The 18,198-nt window shown below is 41.8% G+C and overlaps 1 protein-coding gene across 1 annotated transcript in view; it reads right to left on the bottom strand.

Moving 5' to 3' along the window:
• Positions 1–50: 50 nt before the first annotated feature.
• Positions 51–18,198, bottom strand: part of CAPN7 (calpain 7) — a 52,261-nt gene continuing 34,113 nt past the window's right edge. Inside the window, exons 12-21 of the mRNA XM_083188613.1 lie at positions 16,623–16,743; positions 15,544–15,688; positions 13,891–13,990; positions 10,848–10,983; positions 5,593–5,668; positions 2,992–3,137; positions 1,783–1,845; positions 1,577–1,707; positions 1,036–1,128; positions 51–499 (exon numbers count right to left, since the gene is read on the bottom strand). Coding sequence (XP_083044739.1) covers positions 355–499; positions 1,036–1,128; positions 1,577–1,707; positions 1,783–1,845; positions 2,992–3,137; positions 5,593–5,668; positions 10,848–10,983; positions 13,891–13,990; positions 15,544–15,688; positions 16,623–16,743 — 1,156 coding nt within the window. The 3' untranslated portion in view covers positions 51–354. The remainder of the gene's footprint in view (positions 500–1,035; positions 1,129–1,576; positions 1,708–1,782; positions 1,846–2,991; positions 3,138–5,592; positions 5,669–10,847; positions 10,984–13,890; positions 13,991–15,543; positions 15,689–16,622; positions 16,744–18,198) is intronic.

The raw sequence follows: 18,198 nt of genomic DNA, 5'->3' as shown, positions 1-18,198 counted from the left end.
CCTAAGTAGCACTCCTTCCCATAGTCTCTATTTTAAAAGCAATACAGCTATGTGGTGAAAAAAATATTTATTTATCGCACTATTCTTTAAAATTCTTCCAAAAAATATTCAAGTACACATCAGAATGCAGTTTGCCAGCAGTACCCTTTCCCGTCTCTAAAAGAAGTCTCTTTCTTCATGGAGTAGGGTTTGTAAGCAATGTACGACTATGTAGAATAGTATTGCAAGACACATCCTTATTTCCTCTCCGTGCAGCATGCACCATGTAAACTCCGTGTCTGACAGGATCTTCCTCTAAGAAGCTGGAATTGTATAGCCGAGATGTCCTGAGAAGTGTTCCGTTCCATTTCCTCATCACTGCAGCTGGGAAACTTTTATCTGTATTACACTATTAAAGTCCAAAAAGAAGGGCCCCTCCTGAGCGGACAAAAATGTAGTGGGGATTATATTATATATTCCTGCGGGCACGTTGTCCACTTCCATATAGCAGAACCCACATCTATGGAGAAAAAGATACGTCCGTTAATGACCCGCTGGCACACACATCGTTTGTCTGGCATAGCGTACACACTGGGCAAGATTTTGAACAATATCGCTCAATGGCCGAGATATTGTTTATTATATCGCTTAATGTGTATACTCCTTTTGTAAAATTTAAATAATAAAAGGTCAGTGATTTGGGAAGTCTATGGCAGAATGTGATAAACAACTTTTGTTGGAGCACTGCTTAGCAGATATGCACTGACAGGTTAAGGCTAAAAGTACCCATACACTGTGCGTTTTACGGGTGTGATGCGATGCGCGCTCCCACACACATCCCATCGCGCAGTTCAAAAAGTATGTGCTGCACCTACCTTTTGAACTAGCTTTGGATCGCATAGCACACAAATCGCATGCGATGCAATCTAGTTCAAAACGCATCCAATTATTGTAACATGCACCTTAAGAATCAACAAGCCGCTAATACTGGATCAAACTTTTTTTGCAAATTGTAACTGATGGAATACGTATTGGATGCTATGACCAGAATGATACCTGTAATCTCCACTGCTTTTTTTCTGGAAGCCTGATGACCCAGGATCTCCATTGGTTGATACTGTAATAACTTCAAACCCCACACTGTATTGCCTGCATGGTAAATAAGGGTTATGCCTTTAGAACAGATTTAGAAATTGATGGACATAGAAGTATGTTCCCTATATGTAAAAAATGATGGGTTAACCTGCCAATAGCATAGCATCTGTTTTTTTTTTCCTTTGCACTACTTTCATTTTTACTGTTCCTAAACAGTCTTTTTAAGTTTTTATATAGCTCAAAGAAACCAAGAGACAATTAGAATTAGTATTTAAGCATTATTATTACATGGCTGCACTGTCATCTGACGGGTCACAAGACCTATTATATGTGCTGGATATACTCCTAAATCCATGTGCAAGAGACTCAAGGAGATTAGAGATCCAAATGGAGGTTGTGTGGAACAGAGATGGGGAGGCAGAAAGAAAAAACCCAACCGAGCACAAAAGCTAATGACCGGGCCAACATTCTAGTAATGTGTTAATCTCAAAGACAGACAAACCTTGGTCCTCTCAGCTCGACTAGTAATGGTCCAGCTTTCTCCATTTGAAACTGGTAGATGGGGTTATTTTTGTGGGTATCTCTGAAGTTACCACAGCCTCCAGCACTCTGGCCTTTCCACTGCCCATTAATCTAAAAGACATATTGCTTGTTAGACTAGAAATGCTGCAAGGTTCTTTATAGAGTCTAACAAAGACATTGCCTTACCCGTTTATTTATTGTGTACGGTGTTGGGATCTTGGAAAATGTAAACTTGGTAGCCGCATACACCTACAATACATAAAGTTATTTCATTTGGTTCATTACAGATGCATGGTTTGTTCCCCTTCCTTCCCCGGTTACGGTATAGTGGATAGACAATGTCTAGGTCAACATACCATAGGTTGATATTGCCAGAAGCTTAAGGTCAACATGGACATGGTCGACACAACTTTTTCACTTTTGTTGTCTGTCAACATGAACACCGTATATGCGTACTGCGTCCCCTTAGCTCGGCACACTATTACATTCCCAATCTATGCCCACTTAGATAGTAAAGTATGAACCAAGTCTGTCTAATCATAAAAAACTTGCGTTGAATGTTTGACTGTCAACCATGTCCATTTCGACCTTAGGCTTGAGTTGACCTTCTGTCAATGCCGACCTATGGTATGTCAACCATTTCCAGTGGACGCCCTAGACATGGTCAACCCAAGGACAGCATACACCTTACCCCACCCAGGTTGCATTACAGAGTAAAACCACCAGCCAAGTTCTTCCTTCATGTCACTTAAGAATGGGCATCCTGTTCCTTGTGCTCACAGATTCATCCCTACCACATAAACTGACAGGGAACATATCATGCTTGTATATGTACTATAGGTGATACCAAGACTTACTATAGGATTCTAAGAGATAAATGGTGTTTGAAAAAAAAAAAAAAAGAGAGGTGGCAGTGCAGTCTGTAGCCCATAGGCTACCGTCATTGCAGAATGGTGGTAGCCCATGTATCCGAAGGGATGCTGACCGATGTTGATACATTGCACAGCTTTGCATCCTCCATAGTAACCTATGGGAGATGCAGCGGTGCAGCAAGGATTGGAGATTCCTGCTGCAGTCCCTCCTCATACATTCAGGTAATTCTTAATATTTGCAGCTAACCCCTGAAAACACCTGATTTAGCCGCGAATATTAAATAATTGGGCTCCTATATGTTCTGTTCTGTAGGGTGCCACTTTTTAATAAAGAGTTACATATCTACACAAATAATGTAATTGAAGGAACTCTACATCCATAAAGAGATAAAAGTAAGGCACCATGTTCCCGGGAAACCTCAATGTTTGCTAATCCTGTGACCGGAGACCTTTCCTGGTCCATTCAGCGCCAGTGATTAATCCGGTAAGTTGTTTCATAGCCTATAAGCACCCAGTCACTTACCCTGAGCGTGTAGTGGATAGTGTTCTGCTTCTCGTACTGAGACACCACTAGAGTAAAGGTGTGGGTTCCAGGGGAGGTCAGAGAGATCTTTGTCAGGTAATGTGGGCTGTTTATCCGGATTCCATCAATATAAGGAGCAGGATCAGCTATAAAAACAAAGAGTAAGCATTCAGCCAAAGCATAAACTGATACCTAGCAGATGCTGTGGGTACAACTGATATCTATGAGAGAGTTCTACTTATTTCCCTTTCTGAAAACTAAAGTAATGTTGCCCATAGCAACCAATCATTTCCTGTCTATCATTTCTATATTGTATCCTAAAAAATGATTGGTTGGTATGGGAAGCATAGCCATTTTTAGAAGCTTTAGTAAATATACCCCTAAGTTAATATCAAAAGAAGATCACTTGGCTTATCCAGATTTCTGCCCTTGTCCCAATATAATCAATAGCTTATATATCGAACTATGAAAAAATCTAAGGTTTGTGCTTAATATGAGACCTAGGTCAAGGTGCCCATGCACTGGTGCAATTTGGGCAATTTTCATTCCATTCCACTGGATCGGTCTGATAAATCGGTAGAAAAGTGGTATATCGTATGTGTGTCACTGCCGATCAGATGCACAGTCCCATGCATATTGGATCGGAGATTGCAAGGGCTGCACTATAGAAGTATCGGATCCCGCAGGCCTTGTATACATCGTATGCAAAAAATCCGATGCTGCCGGGAGGTTCAAGGGGAATCGCATGCGATGTCTCTCCTTGTAGAAGTCGCATAGTGTATTAGGGGCTTGCATCTAAAATGTATGGTTAATATTTGTACTGTACATGCCTAAGTAACATTACATATGCATGTTTCATGTGTTTAGATTGCGTGTTTTGCAAGTATATTAAAAATAGCAGCAAGATGACAAACAAAATAATAGAGTATGAAAAATCAAATAACAAGCGCACACAAAAACCATGTTCTGCTGGCAGTACTATAAATGTATACAGTCATACGAATAACAATATAACAACACAATGGCAAAAAAAAAAAAAAAAGTGAATATGACAACTACAGTATAAAATACCTTTTTACAAGATCAACCCAAGCAAGAGGTCAACAGGAATGGTCTACATGAGTTTTTTTTATGGTTTTACTTGACTTGTTCATACTTTACCATCCCAGTGGACATAAAGGGAGAATAAAATAACCATGGTGAGCGCAGCAAGCCATGTGAGGGGACACGGTACACTTATACAGTGTCCACATTGACCTATGTCAACATAACCCCCCCCCCAAAAAAGGCAAACACCTTGTGTCGACCATTTGTTTGCATGGCTCTTCTATTATTGTTGATCTAGACCAGGCATTCCCAACCACGGTCCTCAAGGCACACCAACAGTGCAGGTTTTGTAGATATCCAGGCTTGAGCACAGGTGACTTAATTAGTATCTGAGGGATTCTGATTAAACCATCTGTGCTGAAGCCTGGATATCACTAAAACCTGCTCTGTTGGTGTGCCTTGAGGACCGTGGTTGGGAATGCCTGATCTAGACGCTGCTGACTATTTTTAGGCATCTAACTAGACGTGTTCGACCATGAGTGGTCTACCATGTGATCAATCTAAACCAGGGGTTCTCAAACTCTACACAGTTCACATTTTCCAGGTCACCCGGCAGGTGCATTCATTACACATTGACACATTTTAAAAACATCCACAGGTGGATGAACCAAATGGTGACCGCTGGTCATAGAAAGACTCTGGGTATGGAGACTGGACACCTTGATAAAGCCAGGTTCCTGGCGACACGCGTTGGTGGACTAAGAGGACAATCTCCATCCAGTTCTAAACCTTGCCATTCTCCCACTAAATTGGATCCGGACCAGTCTCCATACCCAGAGTCTTTCAATGACGAGCGGACACCATTTGGTTCTTTCCACCTAGGGCTTATCTACGCCCTAACCCAGACGGTGGTGATATACAAAACAGGAGAGTGCTACTCCATAAATACCTACCGTGGGCCCTTCTGGACATATTGGATACAAGTAACCACAAGACATCATAGGAACGAACCCATCAATCAGTGCACTCTTTAAATACAATACCGTATGAACTGGACTCAATTGAATTATTCCTCCATTTTACTGCCAAATCCCCTTTTAATATGGTATGTCATGTTATATGTTTTTATGTTTTTAATAAATAATTTTGTATTCTTTTCACCCAATTGGCACTAATATTATCATTATTTTAAATTTTATTGCTTAGCGCAGTGTACCCCTCTGTTTTCCTTTTATTTAGAAGGGGGCTGACTACTCCCTATTCACACTGCAGCTTGACAAGGCACCCCATATTAATTGCGCCCCCTACATCAGTTGGTAACGTGTTACCTACTACCTACCCTTGGTTTACAAACATCTCTGAATTAGTCCCATAAGCTGCAGTGGAAATAAAAACCATCCAGTGGCCCACGCCTCAACTGTGAAGGTGATTATTTGTGAGTAATGATTATATATCACAGTAAGCTTTCATTTGATTCTAGCTACTATTGCAAGTTCCATATTCTATAGCACAATACACTAAGTCGCTTTTCAAGTCTAATTAGAAGAAGCTTACCTGGGTAATAAACCTTTTTGCCATCATTCTTATAAACAACTAGTGTTATGAATTCTCGATTTTGTGCAAAATCATCCTACAAACAAACACAGTAAAGAGAATTTAATTTAAGCAGTTTGTTTATACAAGAATTTAAGGAGTTGGAAATGTCTATAGTTAGAACTGGTTACAGTAGTTACATGACGTGGATATTAAGTCATTCTGTAGTTCTTATGCAGCAGATGTAGATCAGTGGATGTTTGGTAGTGCTTTGTGGTCTGTGTGTATGTATATGTATACTGTGTGTGTGGTGTAATGTAGTGCAGTGCAGACTATGCAGCGGATGTAGATCAGTGGATGTTTGGTAGTGCTTTGTGGTCTGTGTGTATGTATACGTATACTGTGTGTGGTGTAATGTAGTGCAGACTATGCAGCGGATGTAGATCAGTGGATGTTTGGTAGTGCTTTGTGGTCTGTGTGTGGTGTGGTGTAATGTAGTGCAGTGCAGACTATGCAGCGGATGTAGATCAGTGGATGTTTGGTAGTGCTTTGTGGTCTGTGTGTATGTATACGTATACTGTGTGTGTGGTGTAATGTAGTGAAGACTATGCAGCGGATGTAGATCAGTGGATGTTTGGTAGTGCTTTGTGGTCTGTGTGTATGTATACATATACTGTGTGTGGTGTAATGTAGTGCAGACTATGCAGCGGATGTAGATCAGTGGATGTTTGGTAGTGCTTTGTGGTCTGTGTGTATGTATACGTATACTGTGTGTGGTGTAATGTAGTGCAGACTATGCAGCGGATGTAGATCAGTGGATGTTTGGTAGTGCTTTGCGGTCCGTGTGTATGTATACTGTGTGTGGTGTAATGTAGTGCAGTGCAGACTATGCAGGTGTGGGTGAATTGGCAGCATAGTGTTTAGTAGTGACTTACATGTGTGGTGTAAGGAGGAGATATAGAGCCTGGCAGCTGTGTGAAAGATAGCTACAATGTAATAGGAGAACATGTTGTGATAGGTCTAGGGGTGACTGGCGTTTAAGGTTGATTCAGAGCTGGGCGCTATTATCGTCACCATTGTAACTTTATGACAATTTGGAATTGTTGCAGGAGGCATCTTGTGTAAAAGGATGCTCCTGTTGGCTTCTCTGATTTGTTGCTGTGTTCAAGGATGCAGCATCAGATCCAGTGAGTGAGCATCGGAGAGCTGAGTAAAGGCCCGTATACACTATGTGATATGTTAAACACTATCCCATATTTACCCCCTCCTGAGCGATATGGTTTATAATATTGCTTAGTGTGTTTGCTCAATATCATTAAAGATGCGCGCTCCCACATCGTATGACCCCCACCCCCCGTGTCTACTGATCATGCAGGTCAATTTGGCTATACAGCCAATGACCTGTACAGTATGTTCATCGGGTCCCGGTGACGTCACTGAACTATATACAGTAGGTAAACGATAACGTTCACCCGGGGGTTCAGGGGTAACACATCCCGGCTAGCGTCAGCTAGTATGTATGGGCCATAACAGGGTATCCAGGTTATCATGTTGCTGGAGCCAGTGAAGGCGCATCCATAAAGAATGTCATTAAACATTAGTACCCAATTGCTGGTAGGGCAACAGTAACACGTGTTAGTGTGGTTGGCAAGACTGTTAATCCATTTAGGGTGTGAAGTTGGCATGAGCATGGCATACACTATTATAATGCGCCCATCAGGATTGTGTGCCTACCTCTCAGTAGTCTCCTGATTCTCAGACCGCCACAGAGGTGTGCCCTGCAGGGAGGCAGGACTGGCTTTGGCAATCATCTGAATACAAGTGCTTTATACTACGTCCTATATAACAAATGCATACATGCCTCCCCCCTATATGCCATGGCTGGAATCAATCCTATGACCTGGGACAGCGAGTCAGCAATGTATCACACTCATGCATTCTGGCCATACACACATGAATCACACACACACACAGGTGTGACACATTACAACCCATGCACACATATACTGCTCTATTTCCTACATACACTTCCATGCTCCAACATTGCACTGCGCAGACCACACTATCGTGCATTGTCCCCATAAAGCCATGAATCTCTTACTACCTGTATACAAGAACACTTACCAACACAGATTTGCTCGGTATATAAACACATACACATGTATTACCCAATATACACATACTGTAACACAGATATAATTGTCCCTGCCATACACAATAGTACTTGCATGTGTTACAGTTAGAGCTAGGTTAGCCCCTAGACTATGGGGGTTATTCTGGGTGATTCGCAAGTCTGCAAATTCGTAGCCTTGAGACTCCACCAATCCCCGCCTTGCAAATGGTGGCCAGGCCAACACCCATTTGCAAGGGCGATTAACATCCATTCACAGCCTAGTGGGATCCGCGACCATCGAATGATGGCAAAGGTGCACGCATATAAAAGGGACTCTGAAGTAACTTACATATGCATGGACACTTGGGAGGAAGTGGGTGGGCCGCTGACATCTGGTGATGTCAGATAGCTAGCCGCCCCCCGCACCCCCATGAAATGCTGGCTGCTCCCATATGTAGATGGACCGGCTCGCCCCTCCCCGCCCCCACACTTTGGTGCGGGCACCCAGCGAACACCCTGGTCGCCTTGGCCACACGCACATGCGCATAAATTAACCTGTACAAGCGCATATGCCCACCATCGGACTCCTTGCAAACAAAGGGGTCCGAACGAACGGACCTGAATAAGGCCCAATGTGTGTAGCCACAATGCTAATCTTGGTAAAGACCCAAAACCTTGTACAAAAATACTGAAGTAGTGGAAAGAGAGAGAGAGAGAGAGAGAGAGAGAGAGAGAGAGAGAGAGAGAGAGAGAGAGAGAGAGAGAGAGAGAGAGAGAGAGAGAGAGAGAGAGAGAGAGAGAGAGAGAGAGAGAGAGAGAGAGAGAGAGAGAGAGAGAGAGAGAGAGAGAGAGAGAGAGAGAGAGAGCTGTAGGATTAAATATAAGCTGGGATCTGGCTACTGTGCCTTGTTGAGGCAATGGGCAAGATGGTTGGGACTATCAGAAAGCAGCTTCTGTGAAGACCATGTATATAAGGAGAACTGGATCTAGTGTGACAGTGCAAAGGATTCCTTAGTCCATTTTTACAGAGAAGCTGTCTGAGACAGATACAATGCCGGCTAATGGGGGAGATACATGATGAAGTGCCTGGTGGCAATACAAAGGAAAAACTCAAGCATAGCAGTAGTGCACCAACACAGAAAGACGTATGGAATGTAAGCTTGGCAGCTGTATATTCGAATGGTCACCAATGACGTCAGTTTTAGGAAATTGACAGCAAAGTTTGGGATCATGACTCAATAAAACGTGTTACATGGTACTCAGTCATCACAATCCCAGGCTCCGGTAACCCAGGTCGCCAGGGCAGAGATGGGAATTTTGTACTAGTGAATAACGGAAATATAAACTTTTCTTTTTGTTTACCATACACAGGGTTACACTGGATTGTGTAATCAGGAACAATTCTACAGCCCGGTGCAATGCTAGACACCAGTGATAGGCACACAGTATTCTGGCTCAGGATAATGCACAAGTGTGCCACCTTCCCTCGTCTAAGGATGTTTGCATGTAGACATCAACAAGGCACGGCACCAAGCACTGGCCTACAAGCCAATGTCTTCAGCCGTCACGCAACCAAATGGCTAAATGTGAGCAATAGATCTGTTTAGAGCTTATAGGCACAGGAAGAGGAGACAAGTGAACACTCAAAACACAGTGATTTCTGGATAGTAAAATACACAGTAATAACACAACATTTACCAGACATGGTATTGCTAGCACATTGATAGCAGCCAGTGTCCCAGAGTTATAAAAACACAACAGAAAAAAAATAGTTTTAAGGCACATCAGACTAAATGATGATTCACAACATAAGGGGTCTCGACAACATTACACAACTACTAGGAGCACAACGCCTCGCTATACATTATCAGCTGTGACAAAGTACAAAGTGAGCAGTAATTAGTGACTTGGGAAATGCATTAATCATTTCTCAAGCATGTGCCCATATAGTGTGCCCGTATGGTTCTGGTTAACGATTTACCCATGGTTACAAAGGTGTACCTAGATTATCGCTCAGAAATATTTATGTCCCAGCACAAATGATTAAACTGGGACCATCATGTTTCATTGCGTTAGCATGTGTTGTACTGTACAATATTCTGACTTATATGAAGGAACTTGTTATCTCTATGGTTTGAAGTACTACCAATTTTAATTTGATGTCAAAGAAATTCTCTTTTGTGCATGTTAAATATAGGTGAAAAGTGGATATGTGAAAAAATATTGCGCAAATGAAAAAAAACAAGAATATTTTAGCATTGCAAAATCCAGCGCTGCATTCCTGCAGACGTCTCATTTATGGAAATCCTTACAATGAATGTTCAGCAGGTAAAAAACATACAGACTAAAGAGAATGCACAACACAAGTTTAACTGTGAAAGTTTACGGAGTACCCCAACGTGTTCTTTTATATTAAGCACCCCTGATTTATTCAAATAATCCCTTAATCTATTTATTCCAAGCCATTGTATTTATTATTTTACAATACTGATTCTGATTAGTGTTTTATCATTTTCAAACAAATCAAATGATATTTTCTTTTATATAGCACAAACTGTACTCTGTTGGAACAGTCTGAAATGAAAAAGGGAATGAAAAAAATTATCCGGGTCCAGTTAACCCAGAAATAGCTACCAAGGTCATATCTGGTTAGAACAGGGTAAAGGTGTGGTGTAAACGGATGACCCTAATGTTACAATAATACGGAGAGCTGGATCCCCGGAGCTCGGAGATGTCAGAACAGAAATACACAGGCTCAGTGTACAGTAAACTCAGCTGACCGGGAATAACCTGGGAGGAAGCTGTGGTGCGAATTGGGTCATACCTGGATTACATTTACAAAGAGGTATAATAATGCAAACCACTCTGCACTGTTTTGCACTTATGCATTATACTGTACTTGGGTTTTACAGAATATAAAAGGTACTAATGTTAAATCAGTTGTTCACTTTTGGACAACACTTTCTTAGGAGATTCTACCCCAGACATATAATAATACTATTAAATGCTTCACAAGTTTGAGAGCTGCACCCAGGAATTCAGGCTGGTGTGAAAGGGGTATAAGAAACAGATGGAGGCTCTGAAGCTGCCTGTGTTGGTGCACTGTGCACACTATAACAGAACTACACTGGACTACATAAGTAGTGACAGTCCGCACACAAACCTTATCAGTGATGTGCCTGCTTAGCAGAATCCACACTGCAGCACCACCTTTTGGACACTGGACATCAAGTCTGTACTGAGGATTGTTAGCAAGGCTGTAAGCGTCTTTCACCGGACCCTGCTTTGCATCCCATGTACTATAAAAGAAAATGAAAGATTATCAATATTAAACAGCTGAATGTGCAAAGCTCTAATAGCACACACTTATGATGTCATATTCTGGATGTATATAAGTATTTGTAACGGTTATATAAAGCTCAGTGAGGGAATGTTGGCTATACATGGCAGTGCATATTATGCAGTATAGGGCAGGAGAGGGCATAGCAGAAGAAGCGTACGACTCTACCTATAAGCGACTTTACACATTCATTCCGTGCACACTTTTATTGAGCAATGTTCATCTGATTCACTATCAGCACCTTATTAGTCCTGCCCGGGGAAATATATAGAGTATGCTTTTTGGTTACAAGTTTAAAGTCACCAGAACCCACTCATTATTGCTGGTTATTTTCATGCCAAAATTGTTTGATCCATGATAATGCCGTTTGGAGGGGGTAAAACCACATTGCTGGGGATATCCGAGTTTGCTGCAGGCTATATACTGTGTTTTTGTCCAAGCAGCATGTTAAAATAGAAACTGACTTCTCGTTTGAATTATAATTAGGTACCGGACATGTTCCATTATAAGGATTTGTACATGACAGCAGAACTGCATGCTGGAAGAGTGTGGATGGCTTTAATAGTTATACAAAACACATTCAGTGAGTACTTAAACCATTGTTATTTTCAAAGGTCTTTTATACAGGGCTCTGTTATTGCAGAGCTCCTCACTCTTCTTTGTGTTAAGCTTTGTTTGTTTTTCAGTAAAAGCAATGCAGTGACTGAAAGTAACTGTGATTTATCATTTCTATTGTACATTTCCACTGCTCATGCATAGTGTAGAGCAGGGATGGGGAACCTTCGGCCCTCCAGCTGTTGTTGAACTACACATCCCAGCATGCTCTGCTACAGTTTTGCTATTTGGCCATACTAAAACTGTTGCAGGGCATGCTGGGATATGTAGTCCAACAACAGTTGGAGGGCCGAAGGTTCCCAATCCGCTCTCTACCTCTGGTCAGAGGTAGTGCAAATTTGTTTTACACTAAATTTCCATGGCTTCCATAGGACTTTCTATTGCTGTACATTTAGGGCCTGATTGTGCAAAGCTCGCTATGCCGCCTGCCCAAACCTCAGCCTCCCTCTGCCCAATCCCTGTTGTGCATGCACCCGAAATGGAGAGGAATCATTCGATGGTCGCTGACCATCAAATGATTTCTCTCCCCTTTGGAAATAAAAGTCAGTATGAAATTACTTTTATTTTCTTTGTTGTCTGCCGAATAGGGGATGGGCACTGATGTCATGTAAACAACATAAAACAATATAAACATAAGCAAAAGAAAAGAAACAACAAAAACATAAAATGAGATAAAGCAACATACAATATAAACAACATAAAAAAAGCATAAACAACATAACAATATAAACAACAAAATGACAACAAGCAACATAAAACAATATAAACAACATAAACATAAAACAGCAAACAGTATTATTATTATCATCATTGTTTATTTATATGGCGCCACAAGGGTTCCGCAGCGCCTGACAATAACTAATAATAAACTAAAACATAAAGCCACATAAACAACGTAAAATGACATAAAGCGACATAAAACAACAAACAACCAAAAGTAACATAAAACAACATAAAGCAACATAAACATAAAATGACATAACATAAAGCAACATAAACAACAAAGCAACATAAAGTAACATAAACTAAAACAACATACTGTAAAGCAATAAAACAACATAATAAACAAATATACGCATGCACCATACGCTGGAGAACAATCAGGCCCTTAATCCCATCCTACACTGAGGGACACTTCTGATTGGCCGCTATAAATGACAGTTGCAGAGAGGATGGGGAGTAGTCTTCACGTGATCCTCTTCTGCATCAAGGTTCATTGCGCCATCCATCATTGTTAAATGGAAACCGGAGCTTTCCATTCTTCTCTAAATCACTTTCCACATATTAGTGTATGGGGAAGCAATATGTACACTATTAAGGGACAATGCTAGATAAAAGTCCTGAAAAGTCCCGGTACCACAAGGGATGAGTAATATAGGGTTTTTCACGGTCATATGAATGGGGCCCATATAGTGTACTGTACATATTGGCATCATGTGTTACACAATGTTACAAGGCTATGAGAAAGAAATCAAATTTAAACGAGGTGCCAGTATATCCATTCTAGAGTTTAGTAGTAAGGCTGTAATCTTGTAACGTCTTTTCCTGTAGCCTCTGAGATCTGCCTGTGTTTTGGTATCAATAGCATCAGCCTGGGCTTCATGGTTATAACATTACCCTTAGCGTGTTAGATCCCTTCCAATACAGGCAGCTGAGAGGTATGCTGGGCCCGGGAAAATTTGGGGCGTGGCCTAAACACGGGGGCGTGGCCACCTGCCTGATTCGGCCACACCCCCAAACTGTTTAGGGGGGTTGGTAAAAAAACTGCCTAAAGTCGAGGGGGGATTGTTGATATCGTCTCCTCCCCAGCAACAGCACACACCTACTGCATGTGCTGTGCTGACAGCAGGCACACCATGAGCTCTGTGAGAGAGACACTCATGCTGAGCCTGCTGTCAGCACTGCTCATGCTGTAAGTGCTGCTGCTGCCCGGGAGGGACGGGACAGGGGGGGGGGGGGGGGGGGGGGGGGCGGGTCAGACCAGCAAGCCTGGGTAATTAGTACCCTCCCCCCTCTCGGCAGCCCTGTTCCCATGCCCCAACAAGCTGTACTCAGTATGGCTAACAAACATCTTTTTACCAATATGGTCACACTTTCATAGCATCAATATTCGTAAAAGTTTCACAGATAAACCATGCTTTTTCCCATACATACAGTATGGTATAGACTTCTATTTGTATCCTTTTTATTTACTACTATATAGATATTTTTTCCAAAAGTGTGTTAATTGCAAATAAATAAAGTTCCTTACTTATGAATGCATGTTGATTCTTTAAAAAGGCTTGGGTTCCAGCTCAGGTAGATGACATCATAATATTGACACAAGTCTTCCCATGTAATCCAGAAAATACCTACAAGTGCAAGGAATAAGTTTATAAATAGCTATAGCATTTGCTAGGGAATTTATTGTAGGCTTATTTGTTTGTAAATTTGTTCTCTACCTCCACTACTACTTAAGTATGTCAGCCTCCCCTTGTAACCAAGCAGAGTCAGCCTCCCCTTGTAACCAAGCAGAGTACCAATTCCTTGGAGCCTCCCTAATAATATGGGAGCAATGAAGGATCTGGCAGAGGCCATGACAAAGTAGCCAGCTTCTGTCTGGACAGCTACATCACTCAGAAATGATCAGCAGGGGTCTTAATTTAAAATAACAGAACCCAACTAACTGAAGAAATGAAGGGTATTTCAAGATAGAAATGGTGAGTGACCATTGATGGTTACAAACTATGCAAAGAATGTTTTTTTACTTGTTGGCCCATGGGCCAATCAGAACTTGGGAGCGGAACTTCACAAGTGTTGGGGACAGAGGGTAAAATGTATTACGCTTTGTGGTAATAAAGTGGCTGGTACTTTATTACAGGCCAATCAGCTCCTAACTGTCAAGTTAGACTGGGTTTGTAAAATGACAGTAAGAGGCAAATGTATGAAGCAGTGATAAGGAAGGTGAAATCAGCCAGTAGAGAAGTTGCCCGTGGCAACCAATCGGCTGCTCTGTATAATGTTATATTATGCCAATTATTAATATTTCTTCAGTGCTGATTGGTTTCCATGGGCTTCCTCTCCAATGGCTCACTTCTCCTCCATACATCTGCCCCTTAGGAGCTGATTGGCCGGTGATAAAAGTACAAGCCAGTTAATCATTGCACCAAGCTTAATAAATCTGCCCCAGAGTTTCTTGGCACCTTGTAGAGAAAAACAAAAAAACTGGGTGCTTCCGTACCATCAGTGGTGGGAAATAACCACTGCCATTGCAAAGGTTTTCATTATGTATAGGTCACCCTATTCATTGGAGGATGGAACGGGGTAGGAGGAGACACTGAAGCGGTGCTTGTCATCATAGTACTGGGGGGAAAACATATATATGGTTCTTGGAAAGTTTCAAAGATCTCTTAATATTATGAAAAAGGTGCTTTTTGTATTAAAGGCAAAAAACAAAGCTTTGAGTTTGGTGCACCACTTTTTAGAACAGCAGGACATACGATCCAGATGAGCAGCGATCCATCTGGCTAAGAATGCCCACCACAGGCAGTGCACCATAACCAAACCTGTTTTCGTAAAAAATGGCATAATTTCTGATTCCAGCTGCTGGTGTGCCATTTAGATGCAGAAATCTGATCACAATTTGCACCTCAACATTTGACCATGTGTCTGCCAGCCCGGGCATCTTATACCTAATGTTAGGACAATATGATTGTTCTGAGGAGAAGCAGTGATCTACCTGCTCTGGCCTGGCGGGAAAGTAGAATGAACATTACAAAGGTGTTAGTTCTTGTTACGCCCCTTTATATATTTTGATGTTATTACTGTACTTAGTAAGGAATAACAACTAATGTAAAATATTACTAATTTATGTGACTTTTATAAAAGCACCCATTCTACTGCTTCATGCCAAATATATATTTACCATTGTCAATTTTTTGGGCTGTTCTTGGGTCGAATTTTAAGTATTTCTGCAGTTCTGGGGTCCAGCTCTTCTCATCTTTCTCACAAAAGCGACCTTTCCATCGTAAATGACTCCAAGGATTCTTCAACTGTAGAAACCGCAATCCCTGTGCGCAATAAAAACAAACAATGAAAAAATTCTCCTGGACAAAAAGAGTTTAGGGATGACAGGATGATGTAGGAAAGTTACCCAGTCTGAGCTTCTGTGCTTTACCCATAAACGTTCATTTCAGCATTTTATGTGTATTCTTGAAGTCTATTAAATGGGATATGAATCTGACAAGCAATAGACTACAACTGTGGTAAACTAGTGAACTTGCTGAGGAATTCTCCTTGTGGGTGGGTAGATGTATTAAGCCTGGTAAAGTAATAAAGTGGAAGGTGATAACACACCAACCAGTCGACTCCTAACTGTCACTTTTCAAACACAGCTGATGCAGCCAAATCTATTGAGTTTTAGCAAACTGCACAAGTGCTGCATATTTATATCTCTGGGTGACTGAGTCGGATGGATCTCGGATGATTCCCTACTCTTGTGAGAGATAAAGCATTTGAGGTTGTTATCCTGGCATATACACAGAAGAGAACCCTGGTGTTGGAGAGTCATGGGAGTGCTGAAGGCTTGCAGCTAGACTTATGGAACTCCAGTGGTGCCTATGCTGAGGGGACCTTGCACCCAGTATGGATTAAGTGTAAGAGCCGATACTAGTGATGACAGCGGTGAGATGTGTATGCCCCCACAACTATACACATTAGCATTCCGTCTACATTGCAGAGGTAGCGTGTGCCTCAGGATGTGGCCCTACATTGCAGGGAAGCTTAAAACATTTAACTGAGGGTGTTTCTAACACTATGTTGAGGGAAGGACAAGGTACAAGGTTTTGTGTAAGCTTTACATGAACAATGTGTCTTTCTAAAGCCTTTGTGTACAAGCCTTATCTATACTGTAATCCTATATATTGAGCAAGTACAAGAATCAAGCACACAGCATATTTATATTTATGCCCAATCAAGCTTTAAAAAAAAAATATTACATCCAACCTTGTATTCCCTTATGTCCAAGACAGCGTATGCATGTGTAGGTACCAAGCCCCACTTCTCTCCTTCCTCTTCAGACATCATGCCTGTAGCCGTGGTTATAAGTACATCACCTTTGTGAAATCTAAAAAGAATATAAATAAGATAAGGTGCAATTACTCTAAATATAAAAATGTGCTAAGTAATTTGTATACTAATTATATTAGTATAAGAAAGACTGGTGTCATAATTGTTTCAGAATGCCACATTTTGGAACTGAGAGAGCCATGTTTTCTTTGGATACAGTCATTGTGCAGTATTCAATGCCGCCGGCGAGGGGGTCTTGTTTTGGGTGAGGATCCTCAAAAACAAGCCACCCTCGCTGTTTAACCCCCACACCGGCCACTCGCCCTATTCAACGTTCTGTCGAGCCTCGACGTTTTCATGGCCACACTCGCTGTTTCCACCTTGCTGGAAAAACCCAGTGGGGTGGAAACGAGAGTGCAGGGGGGTGGTGGGGGGGGGGGGGGGGGGGGGTGGGTGGGCTGGGCTATCGGCACTGCTCGTCATGGAGCACTTAACACCGCCCAATAGTTTGACCCAATTTAGGTCGAAATGGGTTAGGTGGACACATGAAATAGGTTGACATGGCTAAGGTTGATAGGTCTGGAAGGTCGACAATGAGCTGACAGGCGGTATTTCATGCCCTACCATCCACTACGGCGTAGTGGGAGAATAAAATAGTGTGCCGAGCACAGCGAGGTACCGTGCCCAAAGCATGGTGAGCGCAGCGAGTCATGCGAGGGGAAGCGCTACACTTTTACGGTGTCCATGTCAACATTCGGGATAAAAAAAACTGATGGGGTGCTGATCAGGGGGAAGGGGAGGGCAAAGGCCTGGGGCCCATATCAACTCAGTTCTGCCACTGTATATGTTTCCAAGCAGTATTCTTTGCAGTATGTATATGCTATGTGTTTACTCAGTCCCATTATACTGTATTTAATTATTATGTTGTTATTCTCTACTTAAATGGATACTTTTTTTTTTTTTTTTACTTCCTCTTTCTTGACACAAATGGCACCAAGCCATGCTGGGACATTAGAAATATGTGTTTTATCTTCCACTCTTTCTGCATTCCATTTATCAATTCTCACCCTGTCAGAGAGTCACATAAATTATTCCTTAGAGGACTAAAATAAATCAGTCTAAAATCTAAATACTTTGTTTTGCTGCAGCTCTACCTCATCACTGCCTGACTGTAGACTGCAATGACCCACATACAGTACACTAGAACCCTCCTAATGACATTTACAATACAAATCTCTGTTCGAGAGAAACATACCATAACAGAGAGAAGCTTTTCTACTATTCTACCATGACTGACTGGTGTGTGTATAACTGGAAAGGCTCACGTGACATAGGCCGACATTTGGCATGACATTATGATGACAGACACCTGGCATTCTCTAGCAGCCTATTGTACAAAACACAGTATTAAAAATAGCTTTCCTCCTGGCCAAAAATCCCTTTATCTTATCAACTGTCTGCTACAGCAGAAACAATGGAATGTGGGCAAATCTAGGGAACAGGAATATTAAGT

The sequence above is a fragment of the Crinia signifera genome, chromosome 5 (genome assembly GCF_055691185.1).
Source record: "Crinia signifera chromosome 5, ASM5569118v1, whole genome shotgun sequence".
Lineage (NCBI taxonomy): Eukaryota > Metazoa > Chordata > Amphibia > Anura > Myobatrachidae > Crinia > Crinia signifera.
This window is presented reverse-complemented; position numbering and strand designations above follow the sequence as displayed.